Consider the following 18,277-nt stretch of genomic DNA (forward strand, 5'->3'; position numbering starts at 1 on the left):
CAAATCTCAGTGTTCACAAGAAACGTGATATGCTGCTCACAAGGCTGGTTCTCAGATCCCCTTCTTTCTCTCCTGACTGTTTCTCATTCAAGAGCACAAGGAGAAGGAACAGTGGCTGCAGGGTTCTTGTGTTAGATGCCACAAGCCTAGGAGAGTGAGGAACAAGGACGGCTTTTAATACTTCCTCCAGAACTGCTATAATCTTATATCCAATTCATGTTCCTCTTGACAAAGAAATTCCTGTGACCTAAAGTCAATGCAGAAAGTCTGACACCTGTAACAGCTTGGTGCTAAATGCTAGTAATACCTCTGCTATGGTGAGAATGTTTGCATCTTCCTAAAATTCTTAAGTTGAAATCCTAGCCACCAAGGTGATGGTGTTAGGAGTTAGGAACTTGGGAGGTAATTAGGGTTCTGCCTTCATGAATGGGACTAGGGTGTTTGTAGGAAAGGCCCCAGAGGGGTCCCTCACCTCTCCTGCTATGTGATGTTCTGGTGAGAAACAGGCCACCTATAAGGAACAGGCTCCCTTCAGACACTAAATCCCCCAATGTCTTGATCTTATACTTCCCAGCACCCAGAACTGTGAAAAATAAAATAAAATAATTTATAAACCACCCAATTTATGGCATTATATCATAGCAGCCAATATAGACTAAGATAGCCTCCCCTACCATGCCTACTGTGAAAACTCTGAATGTCCCGTGGGCACTAAGTCACTTCACTTGCCCATTTAGGAACTCTTCTCAGCACCTGGCACATAGTAAGCCCTGAAGGGATATTAGGTGAAAAATACACTTTGGTAAATTACTTTCCAGAACTGTTGTGAAAACTTAATAACTAATGATATGTTATTATCATTCATTTAATGTTCTTAAAATGTTGTTTCTTGCATGCAAAAAAGATACCCCATTTTAATTATTTAAGATGAGGTTGAGAATTTTTCCTATATGTTTAGTGACAATTTCCTTCAGGAATTCTTTATTCAAGTTATGCACTTATTTTTCTATTAGAGTTTCTTTCCTTATCTGTAACAATTCTTGTCACAGGTAAAGAACTTCCTTTTCTGATTGTCTTTAAAATATTTTAATGATGTCTTCACAGGCAGACATTTTTAATATTTATAGACCTCATCTCTCACCCTTTTCTTTTGTGGTCTCCTGAAGTGCACATTTTCACTGGCAATGTATTCCACTGAATGAATACACTATAATGTACTTAATCTGTGCCTTAATATGGGTTATTTACATGATTTCCAGGTTTTTCTCTCAAAGTAACATTACGATGAAGACTTCTGTACCTGAGCCCTAAAAGTGGAGCCATCGTGTCTGCATTTCTCATTACTAGGACAAGATACCTGACCTAAAGAAGGACAGATTCAATTTGATTTCAGTCTATAGTTGGGTGGCTTCAAGGCAGAAACATCATGGCAACAGTGTGGTGCTGCACACTCCGCTCACTTCATTGGGGTTGGTAAACAGAGAGCAGAAGAGCACTGGGAAGGAACGGCCAGAAGGCAGATACAATACCAAAGGTCATCCCTCCATGACCAACCTAGACACACCAGAGTACTTTAGTAATCTGCTAGGCATCTCATAATCCAGTCAAGTTGACAGTCAAGACTAATTCTCGCAATATTCAGGAATATTTTTACACTTCTTGTATATTTGCCAAATTGTTATTGGAATCCTAACCCCTACACTCACAAGTCAGATCCCCAGTCCCCAGGATTCACATTACATACCTCAGGACTCATGTCCTAGCCCAGCCCTTTTCTTTAAGAGACTGACTTCAACTAGTCCTTATCCTATTACACTGCTTTTCCCCTCCTAAATAACACTTCTACAGGCTATTATCTTATTAATTTACATGTTTAATTTTTTTCATTAATTATCTTGTCCATTCATTGGCTGTAATCTCTCCACACAAAGAACAGTTTCTGTCACAAACTCTTGTCAAATTGGCTGTTCAGTGGAATCACCAGTTAAGGTTTTAAAATCCACTTGTCCAGATCCCACAAGAAATGTTTAATTATTAAATCACCTTAGCAAGAATATGTTATCATTCTTTCTGGGCGATGGAGAATATAGCAGATATTCTCAAGTGTGTTTATTCACTGCTGTGTAGTTAGGTCCTTGTCAAATCTGCTTTGATACAGTGAATAGAGTGCGGTTATGAAAACTATGAACATTTCTGGAATCTGTAAAACTATCATTTTTTGGAAAATGGATGGGAAAACTCACCCAGAAAATTGTGTGTGTGTGTGTGTGTGTGTGTGTGTGTGTGCGCGCGCGCGCGCGCGCGTGCGCGCACGCGGGCGCATGTATGCTGGGCTGCTTTATCTTCAGTCCAGAAATTGAGGGGTTTAAGTAAACTTGCATTATGTGTGCCTCCATTATTTTACTGTAGAAATGTTACATGCTAAATATAGGATGATTCATGGTAAAATTTACTACTTGAAAATAGACTCCCATACAATTAAAAATGTTGAAGAACTCATTTAACCTAAGGGCTCTTAGTTTATTTATGGATTTTGAATTTTCTGTGCCATTGTGTCTATAAAGAAAAATAGTGTGCTCAAAATGTAGTTTTTGTTCACTACCATGTTATACATAAAATGATTTAGTCCAAGTAGAAAAAAATCTAGCATTTGTGCCTCTCCTCAAACCAATTAAATCAGATACTCTCTAGTGATAGAATCTGGTGATTTCACGTGCAGACAAGTTTGAGGGTCACTGACATAGAAGGATATCAGAAATACTAATGGATAGAGAGATGACTAAATGTACGTTGTGAACCAGAAATCTGGTCTGTGGTCCCAGCATTGTCACTCATATACTGCACAACTTAGATGCATCATTCTACTTTTCTGAACATTCATTGTTACACCACATGCTTTTTAAGGTTGCTTCCTGCTGTAGAACTTCACACTTTCCCTTCTTGGTCAAAGCCAGAGCTCAGAGTAGTGGGACTGTGAGCAGCCTAAAAACAAAATAATTGCGGCTTTAAAGAAGCTTTCATTCAGGGTAAGATGATCAACAGGAAGCTCTTTACTGTGGCATCCATTTACCCGCAAGGGGAAAGGTACTTGTGAGGCACCAGGGGATCTGGCAATTGGAAGAACATCACACAGCTCCTCAATGAATATGCAGAGAACTCCAGACAGACCTACTGCTAATCTCCAAGTAGCCCACTAGGGACACCAAATGCATATGGAGAAACCTAGACTTAGAGAAGAGGGAAAACAGTATATTGGAGATATTCCTCACAAATCTCCTCTGTCACTGTTCAAGGCCTTCCCCAAGGCTATGCAAAAGTTGGGTTGCTCTGTTACCATGGCTGTTTTGCTAATTTTTAAAAACCATGCTCCTAGCCCAATTCTGCTACTGTCACCCTACACAGACAATAAAAGAGGACAATTTCTTACTGGGAAAGTTGGCTGCTCATGTTTATTTAAAACTTTGCAAAGGCATTTACAACAAGGGACGGGTGCTGTAGCCTCCCTGAATCCTGTTATTCTCCAGGTTCTTTTTTTCCTGAGCTACTTTATATGCAGCTACTTAGGGTTGCCTGCTGTGTAAGATTTTGCTACCTGTCTGGAGACATCAGTACCTATCTAATCACCTACATTGGTCACAAATGATCGTCACCCTCTATTTCCTCTTAACCTGTACCATTTCAGTGAAGGACAGCTTAAAGGTTACAAAAATAAGTTATTTGGGAAATTATGAGAAGGAGCACCTTAGAAACTAAGTTTTATTTGCTTCACAATGAATGAACGCCAGAGGTCATGCAACCCAGACAAGAGGGTTCCCATCTCAGCACCTGATCTGGTGCATTTAGGTTTCTCAAATTACTGGGTCTGAGGACTCGGGCCTGGGGATGGCACATAGCTCTGGGTAACACTTGCTAGCTACATTCGGTTCCCGGTACCGGAGAAAAACCAAAAAAAAACAAAAACAAAAAAAAACAAATAAAAAAGAAATGATGTACTTTGGGCTCTTCTAACTGCTGGTGTGCTCTTGTCCCAGGTAAGCTTCTGTTTTGTCAGGATAAATGCTACGAAGAGTGTAACAAGTTAAATGAATTTCTTTTAATGGTAAACTGCTACTAAGTACTTATTTTTTAAAAAAAGAAATTAAGGATGGAGAGAGAGAGAGAGAGAGGAATCTTTGACCTAAAGGAGCTCAGTGTCTCATACTGCTCCCCATTCCCGTAAGGGAATTCTCTTTTTAAAGTTTTATTTTTATTAGTGCATTTGTAGTACATAATAATTACATTCATCATGGAAAGCGGTACACGTGAACACATCTTCTTTTTTATCCCCTCCCCTCCCCTCCCTCCCTTCCCTCTCCCTGCATCTCTTCGTCCCCTTCCCTTCTGTAAAGGAGCTCTTCTGTACCAAAAGATTTCACACTTCTGTCTTCATCTCTAAAAATATGGGGGAAGGGGCTGGGGCGGCCATTTGGAGATGGCATGGGGCTTGCGGCCAGAGAGATAATCCTTTTATACATCCTCTGGGACAGACAAGGGGTGCATAATATAAGCAATGTGGCAGGTAAAAAGACAGACGCAAAGGAGGCTGCATTCTTAGGAATGACCCTGAGGCCCGGGATGGGGCGCAGCAGTAGATGCAGGGGCTCTATCCCAAGCGAAATGTCCCAGCAACAAGATGTAATGGGTTCAGATGAGGGGGAGGGCAGCGGGGAGCACGAGGAATGCCTTCTTGGGGGCTACATCCTCTGGTCCATATATCGAGAAGCTGCCCAGGAGCTCGTTAAGCAGGGCCGGAGCCCGGCCTGGAGCTAGACTTCCCAAGCTTATCTGCGTTCAGGCTCTGAGGGAGCTGGAAGCGTCAAGCACGGCTCGTACGGAAAACCGGACTCACTCGGAGCATCTGATGCCTGGAGAAGGCCGAGGAGGGAGCTGGAAAGGAAAATATCCTCACGATGAGGAAAGAATATCTTTCATGAAACCCCTCGGAAGAAAATTCAGAGCCTTGAAGCGAGAGAACCCACCGCCCAGCCAGCACATAGGGCCGAAACAGGTTCTACCCAACTCCGCAATCTGGCCCCGCCCAATAGAGCCTTGCTGCCCTTGCGCATGCGCAGTCGCGTCGCGCTCCAGCTCCAGCGCGCATGCTCCGCCGACCGGCCGAGCCGCGGCGCCCCGGAGCCGGCGCTGGCGGCTGTGGCGGCGGTGGAGGAAGTTTCCGCTTTGCGCTCCACCCCGGTAGCAGCTTCTCTGCAGGGACAGCTTCCTCCGGACGCTCGGTGGGCTTCGCTGCCTCCCCAGGTCAACCCAGACGGATCATGGGGTTGCCCAAGGGGCAGGAGGGCCAGGGTGTCCCTGAGGTAAGGACCCCTGTCTCCCTGACCCCGCGGGGTTCCCGAGCAGAGGCCGAAAGGTGGGAGGCGGGCGGAGGGGGGCCCCGGGGCCTTGAGGCTGTCGGGTCCCCTTCCTCAGGGGTGTCCACCGCCCGGAAGCACCAGCCCCGACCGCGCAGGAGGGAGCGCGGCCCCTGCGGAGGAGGGGCAGCGCGCGGCCGGGGCAAACTTCAGCGGCTCGCGGTGTCCTGGGCGGAAGGCTCTTGCCAGCCCGACCCCTGCCCCGGCCAGCCGGCTGCGGCCGCCTCTCCCGGCCGCGGTGCTCCTCCCCCTGCGCCGGAGGCTGCGGGGCCGGACCGCCGCGGGAGTCACGAGCGGTGCGCGCCTGCCCTGTCCCGGCTCGGGTCGTGCAAAGGGCGGTGACCTTGGGCCAGCTACCCCCTCTCTCCAGGTCCGCAGGGTCCAGCCGTGCCCGCCCTCCTGTGGTGAGGGGAGCGCCAGTGCTTCTGCGTGTACCCCCAGAGGTTGGGGCAGAGGAGGAAGTTTGGGACTTTGAGCCCACTGGGGTGATGTTGGAGGGGGTACGCGCGCTCTTTGATGGTACCGTGCAGTAGGGGACGGAGCCTTGATCGCAAGTTTGCAGCTTTGCCAAACGTGTCTTCTCAAAAGTGTTTGTTACTAAGTACTCGGTGCCAGGGACAGGATCATCAGTGGTTTTTGGTTTTCCACGTTAGCTTGAAATGAAGCAAAAGCGCATTTTCTTTCCGTTGCAAGTATCACTGAACTAGGTGGTTTGCGTGAACCTTCCCTTCCAGTTGATTTACTTAAAAGCTAGTCTAGTTTGTTAGATTCTGGAGAGAAATTGAAGCCACCATCCACGCATCCCCATCCCTTTCTGAAGTTGTGAAGCAGGCGTTCGCAGGGGCACTGATGTCAGGACATGATGAGTGGTTCCTTCCCACTAGCATTTTACTTCTCTATGCCCCTCCCAGATCTTCGGTCCTTTCTTCCCGCAATTGAGGAATCATTATGTTCTGTACTCAGCTGGGGCTACAGAGATGAAAGGACTGGCAAAGCCAGTGTGTTCTCAGAAGGCCAACCCACTGTCTTGTCTTAAGAAAAATCTAGCAAGTGTTCTGTAGTTAGAACCCCTGCATCAGGTAAACATGCACGTTGCTTTCGTTTTATGGAAGATTGTTAAGAGTAAGATCGTTCTGCGATTTTTGAAATTTTCTCTTTTGCTGCTTTTTAATTTTAGGCTCTCAAAGAGTTTTTACCGGGCCTTTTGCCGTAGAATCCTATCTGATCTCTCAGGTTCCACCTTAAGCCCTCCAGTGTTGCAAGTGGGGAGGGGGAGTCTCTCTAAAGTAAACAACTTGCTGCTGGGTCCCTCGAACCCTTCCTGGTACTGCTAAGAGGCTGAGCCTCCTTTGTCATTGTTTTCCAAGAGCTTAACACTTCCTAGCAGTTTTGGAGGCAGTCAGGGTGAATATAATCAGACTATTACCAAAGACCAGTCTCTCATCCAGCTGTCATTAGTGCAGTCCAGCTAATTCATTAAATTCAACTTTTAAAATGCTTTACTGGAAGTTTGTGAAGGATAAAAAGACAGTTGGGCTGGACCTTGCCTTCCAGCTTGCATGAACTATAGGGCAGGGGAATTGAAAATTTATTGGGCCTCATTTAAGAGCTTATAGTCATTCATTTTTATCAGAATTTTAGTTTTAACTGGGTATATTAATCACCTTGGTAGCTTTTTATGGCTTCAAGAGAGTGTGTTCATTTATTCCCTGTGTATTAGCCAGAGGCCCTTTTCCATTTTGTTTCAGAGTTAATCTCTAAAGGGAATTGTGAGTCAAATATTCCAGCTCCAATGTCTTGTGCTAAAAAATTGTTTCACAAGTTGTATTGCAGAAGTACAGTTCTCTGTTCTGGAGGTGAGTGGATGAGAACCAGTGGCCATGCATTTACAATGGTGTGACCTGTGGGGCTCTTAGAAAAGAGTTAAGGTCAGGGTCATCCTCCTATGACGTGCTGTCTTCCTCATAGAAGTGCTTTCCCGATAAATGATGGTTGAAAAATTGAAGAATTCCTATTTTACTTCTGAGAAACTTTAAGAAAATATTTATATCATTTGATTTTCATTTTCTACTCCATCTTCATGAATTGGTCTTTATCGTCTCTTTTCTTTGAGTCTCTTCACTTTTCTCAACCATCTGAGATCTTTTGAGAAGAAAGACAGGGTGTGAATATTAATATTACTTGATTTTTGTGTATTCAGTAAGAGCTAGTGTGTGCTAATCTTTAGAATCTTTCATAGGCTGGACCAGGGTCTTTTTGAAAGAAAGGGGATGAGTAAAATGTACAGTAGCTCAAGGCTGTCACCTCCCCAAGGTGATTTATATACCCAGTTACAATTAAAGTTCTCATAAACATGAATGACTGTGAATAAATTTTCAGTTGCCCTCCCCTGTAGTTACATTAGCATGGAACATGCTAATTGCATGCTTAGCTTCATATTAATGTGTATCCTCCCTTTCCTGGGAGTTTGTACTCCAAAATGAATTTGATTTTTTTTGTTGTCAGTATCCTATTGAGTAAGTATATCTGTATTAAGCAACTTTTCTTTTGTAACACACCATACCAACATCTGCAACTTAAAGTATTTCAAGAGGTTTGATTTAGCTCATGTTTTAAGGGGATTCAGTCCATGGGCAGCTGGCAGAAACATCATGGTAGAAGGGCATGGTACACCACAACTGTTTAGTTCATGGCCTCTGGGGAGAAGAGCAGGGGGGGAAGTGCCAGAAAGGGACATGAGATCAGAGGTAGACCCCAAGACCATACTGCCATGACTCACCCAGACATACCTACCAGTCTGCCAGAGAAATCTTGAAGCCAGTCAAGTTGAAACTCCACTCTAACCACAACAGTATTTCTTTGAGGTAAATGTCTTTTAGGTCCAGTGAATTAAAACATGTATATAATATATACATTCTCTAATGAGCAAGCTGATAGTTCAGTCAATACGATAGGCATGTGTATAATACCTGACATATTACTCAGAAAAGGTTGATACTTACTATATAAGTGGCATGGATGTGTATAGTAATGCAGAAATGCACATTTCAGCTGGATTTGTAAGGGATGGCATCTAATGGGAGCTAGAATTTGATGGTAATTGCTAGATGGTTAGAAAATATCAAGGGAAAGAGAATGGTGTGAAGTGAAGAAGTGGGAACAAGCAGTTGTTGATTGGCCACACCCATGTTAAAATTGGTGCAAAATAAAGGATGAAACTGAAAAGATAAGTTGCACCCAAATATCTGATTGCCAAACGAAGAAATTTGAAGTTTATCTTATAGACAGTATATGATGCCTTGTGGTAAGGGTTGAGGTATGGATTAAAGAGGGACAATGTTAAAGCTTTAAGAAGGAGTGAGACAAAAAAGATTGAGAGGCCGTTGGAATAATCACGACATAAAATATGAATAAAAGGGGAGGATATTTGTGATGTGCACAGCAAAGGATGATTTAGCGGGTGGTGTTGTATGAGGGAATAGTCAGGGATAAGCATGAATATTTGAACCAGGACACTTTAGTGGTGTTTTATACAGAAAAGTGATGCTTTAATTTTTTACAATAATGGAAGACAGGAGAGGCAGTTCATAAAAATAAATCATGGTTGCAGTAAACTAGAATATTTAGATGGATTTAAGTAGTAAACACCCCGAGTGAGGAGGATATAAATGAATTTCAAATCAAATCAAAATTTACATATATTAGATGAATTACATTATTTTAAGGTAGTCCTATTATGTGGCAATAATTACTCCTTAGTATGTCTGCATTGAAAGCCTTCTGTATATTTGCTTTAGAGATCCAGAAAGGAAATGCAGAGAGGGTTACATATTTAAATTTCCCCCTTTGTTCTCATTTGTTAGTAACTTTCCAGACCTGGATGAGTATAGTTTAAAACCCAAATACCTTGTTCCTATCTGTAAAGAGCTTATAATGTAGTTGAGAAGCCTGTCAAGTGCAGCATGTGTTAGAGAAGAGGGAGGTAATGTGCCCTGATCTTTCTTTTCTCTGGATTCCTTTTGCATGTGGTGAACTCTTCTCTTCCCAGCTGTGGTGATTAACAGCTCATTGAAGATTGAGACCTCATTTTTTGGAATTCTGGCAATGCTGATCACATGTTTCTGTAGATGCTTGTTGAATTTTACAGAAAATCTGTTGCAGTGAATGAGCCATTGTCACCTGCTCCTTGACAATGAGATTGTGGCATCAGGAGTATATACTTGGCTTCCCTTTACTCAAGGTAGCTTTTACAAGCCACACTTGTGACTTTTGTTCTAGGTAGAAACAAGAGAAGATGAAGAACAAAATGTCAAGTTGACTGAAATTCTGGAACTCTTGGTTGCAGCTGGGTATTTCAGGGCAAGAATTAAAGGCTTGTCACCTTTTGACAAGGTAAGTGGAAGGTTTACTGCTAGGCTATTTCTCTTGAGGATGTCATAGTTAACCATGGCAGAGAAAGGAGGAAGAGATTTTTACTTCCTCCATTTCCATCTTAACAGTCTTCCTAATGCAGCTTCATTATGGAAATATTCCTATGTACTATTAGAGAAATTAAGGATCAGCCAGTAGATAAATTACTATGCATGAAGTTTTAGAAAATGCAGCAAACGAAAGAAATAGTTTCTTCATTTCAAGGAAGATACAGGTTGGATAGGGTTATAAAATTCATGTTAGAAAATAATCTGAGTTAATAATTATTCCAAGTCACTATGCTCACAGACAGTTGACATATACTCTATTGATAGCAAATGCTCTTGAGTTTGGAGGAGGAAGAAGTCACTACAGGATGGAGTATTTTAATTTAGAAGAATAACAATGATTATTATGCTTATGATGCAATAATTGTTGTTAAGAACGCAGATATAAAACAATATCCTTGCATGGAGAGAGTACCACTTTTGTAGAGCAGAGAAGAGAGGCAAGTAGACTAATGTGCATAGAATGAATGGCGTGACACAATAAGAGGCACACTGTACTGTGCACAGAATGTATCCAGGACCTACAGAACAGGTTGGGAAATTTTTAGGAATCTAGTACTGACTAGTTCAGAAGGTCACAGTCCTGGCTACACATAACAACATAATCACCTGTGTTATTTTATAATATGTGTCCAGGCCTAACCCATCGAACTTTCAGTTAGATTGCAGCTCAGGCCCTGGAATCTATATTATATTGGACATATCACACGAGTGTAAAACGTATTGTTGCTAATATCTGTGTTTGAAAAACATTTTGTTTCAGAGTGGGCTTTTAGCCTTACACTTACTTGCATCTCAGAGAAATTCTGTAAACAGAGTAGAGCAGGGATTCTCATCTTCATTAGATAGATAAGAATATGTGTGGAAATTAAATAATGAGCCCAAAAATGTCAACCTTTTGACATGCAGCCCAAAAATGCAACCAATTGCTGCACTTAGGTCTGGTCTATAAAACATAGTTCCTTTGGAGTCTTGCACTTCTCTGAAACTGGGTCAAGAAAATCAGCTGAGATTTAATGTCTGTCCTCTTTATTGTAAAGAAGATCTGTAGATAATACACCCCCTTAATAATAAAAGTCATATTATCAAGTGCTCAGTAGCAACGTGTGGCTAGTGTTAGACAGTGCAGGTATAGAACATTTATTTCCATCATCACAGAAAGTTTTATTTAACTGCCATTTTAGATGAATTGAATGTAAGGAGGACATTTTCTCTCTGTGAAGTCACATAATTTTCTATATTTACTGAGAACTATTTATATAGTTTATCTTTTACTTCTGCTTTCCCTGAGAGAGAAAACAAATATTTTCTTTATTTCTTACAGGTAGTAGGAGGAATGACTTGGTGTATCACCACTTGTACCTTTGATATAGACATTGATTTGCTCTTTCAGGAAAACTCTACAATAGGTCAAAAAATGTAAGTTATTTGAATTTGTGGTAGAAGAGCCTAAAGTGGGTTAGAAGGGAACTGTTGTGGGTCTGGGTAATTATGTGTTTATAGTCACATTCTTTTTCATTACTGATATACTATATGTGTTTATTCTTAATATAAACTTAAATGCTTATATGTGGATCATCTCCAATACTTTTAGCCCCAAACTGATTACTCTTCACCTGTAGCACATTTCAGAGTATATTTGTTTTGATTTTTTGTTTTTAAAATTGATGTGGCTATTTATTTGCTTAGTATTACAAACTAATAGTACTTAGTGAAGGAAAATACAGCTGGGTCAGAAAATCCTATAGATAATATTTGTAAATGTGTTCCAAACACATAAATGTGTATGTGATCTTTCAAAACAAATTATCCATGCTATTAGTATCTTTGTAAGAATGTAATTAAGAGAAGAGCAAGCAAGTAAATCTCATTCCTTAGTGTTTTGGTGAGCTGACCCTTCTTCATTTTGTTATGGTCCTCTTTATCTTTGGTAATATTTCCTGTCCTGAAATCTACTTGTCTTGTTTTGTTTTGTTTTGTTTTTCGTTTTTCTTCTGGTACCAGGAATCGAACTCACAACCTTGCGCTTGCCAGGCAGGCACTTTGCTACTGAGCCAAATCCCCAGCCCCCTGAAATCTACTTGTCTGATGTTAACATCCAGCTTTCTTTTAACATTTTATGGTGTAGTGTTTACGTTCTTGTAATTTTTCATTTTGAAAGTTGATTTCTTTAGATGATATCATCTAGCTAATGCTACCCTTTTTACACAATCTGATAATCACTTTTATTCTGTTTAGATGATATTTAATGTACTTATGGTTTAGTTTAAAAATCTGTCCTCTTGCTAGTCGTTTAATATTTTTTTCATTTTTTCTTTGTTTCTCTATTTTTTCTTCTACCTTTTCTGCATTGACTGGGTGTTTTTCTGTGGCTCTATTCTATCTTTTGTCTTGGCTATTAATTATCCTCCTTTTTAAAAATTTAGTGGCTGCCCAATATTAAGATATTTGTAACATGTATTTTTAATTTATTAGTCTGTCTTTCTAGCCTGTATGTGAAGATATACTTCACATATAGTGTAAGACCCATATAACTAACACTATACTGCTAATTCTGCCTTTTTCTCTCTTGTACTATATGTTTATTTTTTTATATGTGTTACCAACTTAGCAGTAGAATGCTCCTATTTTTGCTTTAGATCATAGATCAGCAAACTTCTACTGAGTAGGTCCAGGTAGTAAATGTTCTAGGCTTGTCTCTGATCTCTGTCACAGCCACTCAACTCTGCTGTTGTAGTGCAAAAGTAGCCATAGATAATACACACACAAATGAGTGTGGCCATGGGGAACTAACTTTTGAGCATCTCCTAAATGCTAGAAGTTGTGCTAGATGCTTCACATATTTTATTTTAATTTTTCTTGTAACATATACTATCCCAATTTTATAGATTGAACTGAAGCTGAAAGAAGCCAAAGTTGTATAGCTAGTGTATAAAGCCATTTAATGTTCAGGCTATTGCTGATTGTATTTCTTGATCACAATTTCCAGTGACTGTAATTCATCTTTTTCTAAGATACTAATCTGGGTGGAAGTAGATTAGGAGGAGGAAAGGAGACTTTCCCTTTTCATTGCTTTTGTTGTGTTAGAGCCTTACTTTGCTTGCCTTTAAGAGAAGGCAGCATGGGCTCCTTGCAAGGGATTTCATCTGAGGGTACCTTGCACAGTCTTTCATGGTCCAATAGGGGCTTGGCCATGTTATTAAGTCAGTAAGGATACATAGTTCTTTCACACCTGCTAGTGGGCACCCCTAGCACCCCTAGCTAGTGGGCACACCTGCTAGTGGCACCCTTGGTCAGGCCACTCTCTGGCCCTAGGTTCTGTTATCTGTAAGAAGTGAAATTTTTGAGCTCAAATATATATGATTCTGTCATTTTGTGTTTGAAATTTTACCCTATTTCAAGAAAAAACACTTCCAGAAGGATTAAAAATGGGTAATAAATATATACATGAATCAGTAATAGTGGAAAAGCAGAGTAAAGGAAAAGGAAAACAACTGGGGACATGAGTAATGGGCCCACAAAATGCATTATTCTCCGAAGATTTGGCTGTAAGCTTTCTGGCAGCCAACAGAAAGAGAAAAATGTGACATATTTGTCTATTTACATTTGACTTACAGTAGAAGGAAAATTGGTTCCTGAGAATCAAATTCTTAACAATAAGACCAATGGACATCCCTCAAGGCTGTCATTAAAAAGAACACTATTTAGTGTAGCGTTATTAGTGGCCACCTATGAGTAACAGGGCTCTGTATCCCTAACGTCTGCCACTTTGAGATCATGGCATCAAGAAGCCACTTGAGATGAAAGATTTTTCTCAGTAGGCAATGCACGGAGTCCAGGTGTGTGCTCTCCCCTCCCATTATCCAGAGGTAGGTTCTTATTCTTTTTTGTTTTTGTTGTACAGTATAGGTGTACTATCCCTGAAGTTAGAAAAATTCAATTATAACTAAGGAAACAAAACACAAAGGTCATGTCTCTTCTTTTCATTCTACCCCAGTTTTATTCCCTGGAAAGAAATATCTTCAACTGTTTAAGGTTTGGAATTTTTCATAGTGGTCCTTCTCATCTCTAGCCCCAGATTTATCTTTTCATTAAAGTCTGATAAGAATGGGAAATTATCTCACCTTAACTCACAGCATCCCCTTTATGTTCCTCTTCTGAACTTTTATTACTTTTTAAAAAGATTGCTGCCTATATAGTTTTATTCTACTTAAATTTTTATTTCTTGATCTGTTACCTATTTTCAACTACTTAGGATGTACATTTTAGCATCTATTTTTCCTTCTACTTTCAGCTTTCATTTAACATTACTTACCTTTAAAATGGTAAAAGAATATTCATAATAATTAAGTTGTTCATACTTGGCAGAAAAGTTCTAAAATTAAACTTGTAATCATTGTTTAGAATAAGATCTAAGAACTGTGATAGAATCTGAGAAAAGAAAATATAATTTTCTCGACTGTAATGGTGATGGTTGAAGCAGAAATTTCAAAATATCACAGGTGAGAAAAGTCACTTTTCATTTATTCATTCAACAAATGTTTATCAAGTCCCTGCTATGGATCAGGCTTTATTCTGGATACTATGGATTCATTATTGAACAACATCCTGCCCTCACTGAGCTCACAGTGTTGCAGTGAGAGACAGATTGTGAACAATAATAAAGTATGTATAGAAGCAATGTGTGCAGTGGCAACAGTTACTGCTGGGAGGAATGTGGGAGAAACTCGAGGTAGGAGGCAGTGGTAGTTTTAAGGACAGTCATTGTAGGGTGACGGAGAGTTGAGACTTGAGGGAAGACAGTTCCTGGTCAAGGCAACCTATATTTGAAGTGCTTGTGCATACATTTTATTATTTAGCCTTCAAAACAACATTGAATAGGCACAGCAGGGCTTATTTCTCATTTTATGATGGGAGTATTGGACCAGAGGGTCATTTACTCACCAGAAGTCCCTGAGTAGGTGGTGGAGCTGGATTTAGGTCTAGGTCTAATCTGCCCTATTTCAAACTGTTTGCAGTGAAGGAGGAAACAGTAAATGAACACTCTTAAAAACTAAAGGAGTCAGCCTAGTTAACCATCGTGACAGGTGCCATGTTAAAATCTTATGCTAGGGAACCTGCCTGGTGACCTCTTTTGTTCTCCTCCTGATTTTTAAGAAGTCAACAGATCCATCCTGAGCACCAGAGAGAAGCCGAATCGGGGCTGGTGGGTGTCTGTGGAAAGCCTTTCTGACTTTATTCTCTGCCTGTATTTCCTTCTAATTGCAGTGCTTCCACATATTGCTAGAACTGTCCAGACATAGTAGTAATTTCTGGAAGGTTGATTTAAAAGTGTTGTGAACCCTGACATTACCTGGAGTATCGTTCCCTTTACTGATGAACAGATGAATAGGCTAGCCCTGAGGGGTGTCCAGGGAGGACCCTATGTGAAGGAAGAGGGATTGGGCTGAATTATCTTGGCATCTCCACCTCTTGATTTTATTTCAGCTGCTGCCTGATTTGGTAACACTATGTAAACCAGATGATTTGTAGCCACTAGAGGGAGCGCTCCCCTTACTGAACAAAAATGTGACTAAGGAAAGGCTGTGTTCATAGGTATATGGGTTCATACACAGGTGTCTGGCATGAATACAGTTAAGACATGCACTAAGCAAGACTCAGAACCGGCCCTGGTTCTCATCTTCACTTGCTGAGCTTGAAGTTTGAGTAGCAGGGGCAGTTAAACACTCATCTCTTCCTCTCATAAGTTTCAAAGAAATTAAACAGGCGTGGGTGCCTGATGGAGATCAAAATAAAAAATAAAGCTTATTAGAGAAGGCCTCGATGTGTTACCAAGTGAATTTTTTAGTATTCCACTACCACACTATCCCATTTGATCCCTGAGCAGACCTGGATAGCCACAGACTTCCTCACTGGGGCTGGCCACACATTTCATGGCAAAAAAGACACATATCCCAAAGGCGGCAGCCTCAGAAAGTAGTGGCTACTGGAATGGCTGAGACCCCCACATAACAGCTTTCTTCTTCCTCTCAGCTGTTTTAGAACAGCCCCTCCCACCTTCTCTTCAAGAGAGGTAAGGAGGAAGAGGCAGAAAATATTTTTCTATCTGGCTCTATCCTGGAGGTGGATATTCCTTCTCTCTGTGAATATATGCAGTAGGGCATCAGTCTGTCCTCTGCATGTGTTTTTCTTTTTTTTTTTTTTTTTTGCATGTGTTTTTCTTTTAACATACTGGATTAGACATGGGTCAGTGGGATTGACTATTATCTTCAGAAGTTCATCCTTCTACCTCTGAAGCTGCTTTCCAGATACCAAACACTGCCTGTAATGTGTATTTAAGGACCATTCCCTAGAGGACTGTCTTAGTCACTTTCTTATTGCTGGATAACACCCACAGTTTAAAGGGACAGATTTATCTTGGCGCAGTTTCAGTCCATGATTGGCTGACTCCGAAACAGGAACAGAATGGCAAGAGGTGTGGAGGAGGAATAGGTGCTCAATCCATGGCAGCCAGGACGTGGGAAGTGAAGGAATGATCTGGGACAGGAGATCTGTTCTCTCAAATCGTGCCCCCAGTGACCCAACCACCTCCAACTAGGTCTTACTTTCTAACAGCACGTTCAGTGGATGAGTCCACTGATGAGTGTAGTACCCCCAGGACCCATTCACTTTCTTCAGACATGAGAATTTAGGGGTAGCAGTTTAGATCTAATCCATAATGGGGGTTGTTTAGTTTTTGCCCCTAGGTCATTTAGTTCCTCCTAAAACTGAGGGTATGAAACCTGTTGAGGGGAACATGGGTAAAAATTATCATAGCTCCCACACAGGCCTGTGTTCTATTTTGGGGTTTAGGGTGTCATTCTCCCAGAAAAGAGAGTTGAACTGCAGCAGGACAAGTGGAGATTTCTTTGAAAAAGGAACTCTTCTGGGAGACTCAAAACGTGTTGAGTTTAAAGTATCCACTAAGAAATAAGTGACCCTTTGTTTACCAGGGCCTTCATTCATGAGGGGATAGTTCTGCACTTGTAAACAAGATCACAATCGCTGCCTTGACTAGCTAATATTTTTTGGGTGTAGATATGACAAAAATGGAGCCAAAAGTCCCTGTTTCTCTCGACAGCTCCAGAAAGCCATGCCTGGTGGCTTTTTTTTGGAGGCTCTTGGTTGTCATGCTATGGCTTTGGATATTACAGACTCACTAAATAATCTTTTTTCTCTCCACTTGAACTGATACAATTAAGGTATAAGAAACAGGAATCATATAGCGATCAGCTACTTGCTAATTAGAAAAAGGTATAAGGCTCTGATAGAATAGACTTGCACTCAAGACCTCCTCTCTTTTTTACCATAAAACTATCCCATCCATATAAAGAATTAAAAAATATCAGCCACTCCAAATTCAAAGACCCAATCCAAAAATGGGCAGCTGATGTGAATACACACTTCTCAGACAAGGAGATACAAATGGCAAATAAATATATGAGAAAATGTTCAACATCATTAGTCATTCGAGAAATGCAAATTAAAACAACACTGAGATTCCACCTTACCCCAGTAAGAATGACTGGCATTAAGAAATCAACCAATAACAAATGCTGGCGAGGTTGTGGAGAAATAGGAACCCTTCTCCACTGCTGGTGGGAATGCAGACTGGTGAAACCACTGTGGAAATCAGTTTGGAGATTCCTCACAAAACTAGGTCTAGAGGTCCCATTCAACCCAGCTATCCCCCTGCTGGGTATTTTCCCAGAAGATCTAAAAACATCATATCACAGCGATGTATGTGCACCCATGTTCATAGCAGCACAATTTGTGATTGCTAAAATGTGGAAGCAACCCAAATGTCTATCCACTGAGGATTGGATAAGAAAATTGTGGTACTTTTATATAATGGAATATTACTCAGCTGTAAAGAAAGATAAACTCTAGGCTTTTATAGGTAAATGGTCACAACTAGAGACCATACTCATAAGTGAAATAAATCAAACATACTTGTGCAAGCACCACATTGTTTCACTAGTGTAAAACCTGAAAGAGTTAATTAAACTAGGAGGTATGATAGACTTTGTGAAATGATAGGAAAGCACTCTAGGGTAAAGGGCCACTGGGATGTGGGAAAAGAGAAGGGAAAGGAGGAGAAATTTTGTATGTAGGTATATGCAGGATAGTTAACATGGCTGTTCTACTGTGTTCTATTTCTTTGCTGAAAGAAACTGTCAATGAGTCCTTGGTTGATCAGTATCTCATGTCTGTATCTGTTTTCATGAAAAACCACTTTGAAGATATCAATATGTAATACAAGCATTGTTAATTCCCTACCACCTTGTTTGTAACTCCGTATTGTCTGTACTGTTCTTTTGCTATTTTGTAAAATGTTGTCTGTCTGTTAAT

The 18,277-nt window shown here is 40.9% G+C and overlaps 1 protein-coding gene across 2 annotated transcripts in view; it reads left to right on the plus strand.

Moving 5' to 3' along the window:
• Positions 1–5,125: 5,125 nt before the first annotated feature.
• The window catches only part of Ccdc93 (coiled-coil domain containing 93), a 79,723-nt gene continuing 66,571 nt past the window's right edge, over positions 5,126–18,277 (plus strand). The window contains exons 1-3 of one of the 2 annotated variants that reach the window (XM_005397689.2): positions 5,126–5,354; positions 9,687–9,800; positions 11,211–11,305. In XM_005397689.2, the coding sequence (XP_005397746.1) occupies positions 5,139–5,354; positions 9,687–9,800; positions 11,211–11,305 (425 nt within the window). In that variant the 5' untranslated portion in view covers positions 5,126–5,138. The remainder of the gene's footprint in view (positions 5,355–9,686; positions 9,801–11,210; positions 11,306–18,277) is intronic. The other variant, XM_005397691.2, reaches the window with a different exon arrangement.

Source organism: Chinchilla lanigera, unplaced genomic scaffold, assembly GCF_000276665.1.
Source record: "Chinchilla lanigera isolate Chin_1 unplaced genomic scaffold, ChiLan1.0 scaffold00058, whole genome shotgun sequence".
In the NCBI taxonomy this organism is placed as follows: Eukaryota; Metazoa; Chordata; class Mammalia; order Rodentia; family Chinchillidae; genus Chinchilla; species Chinchilla lanigera.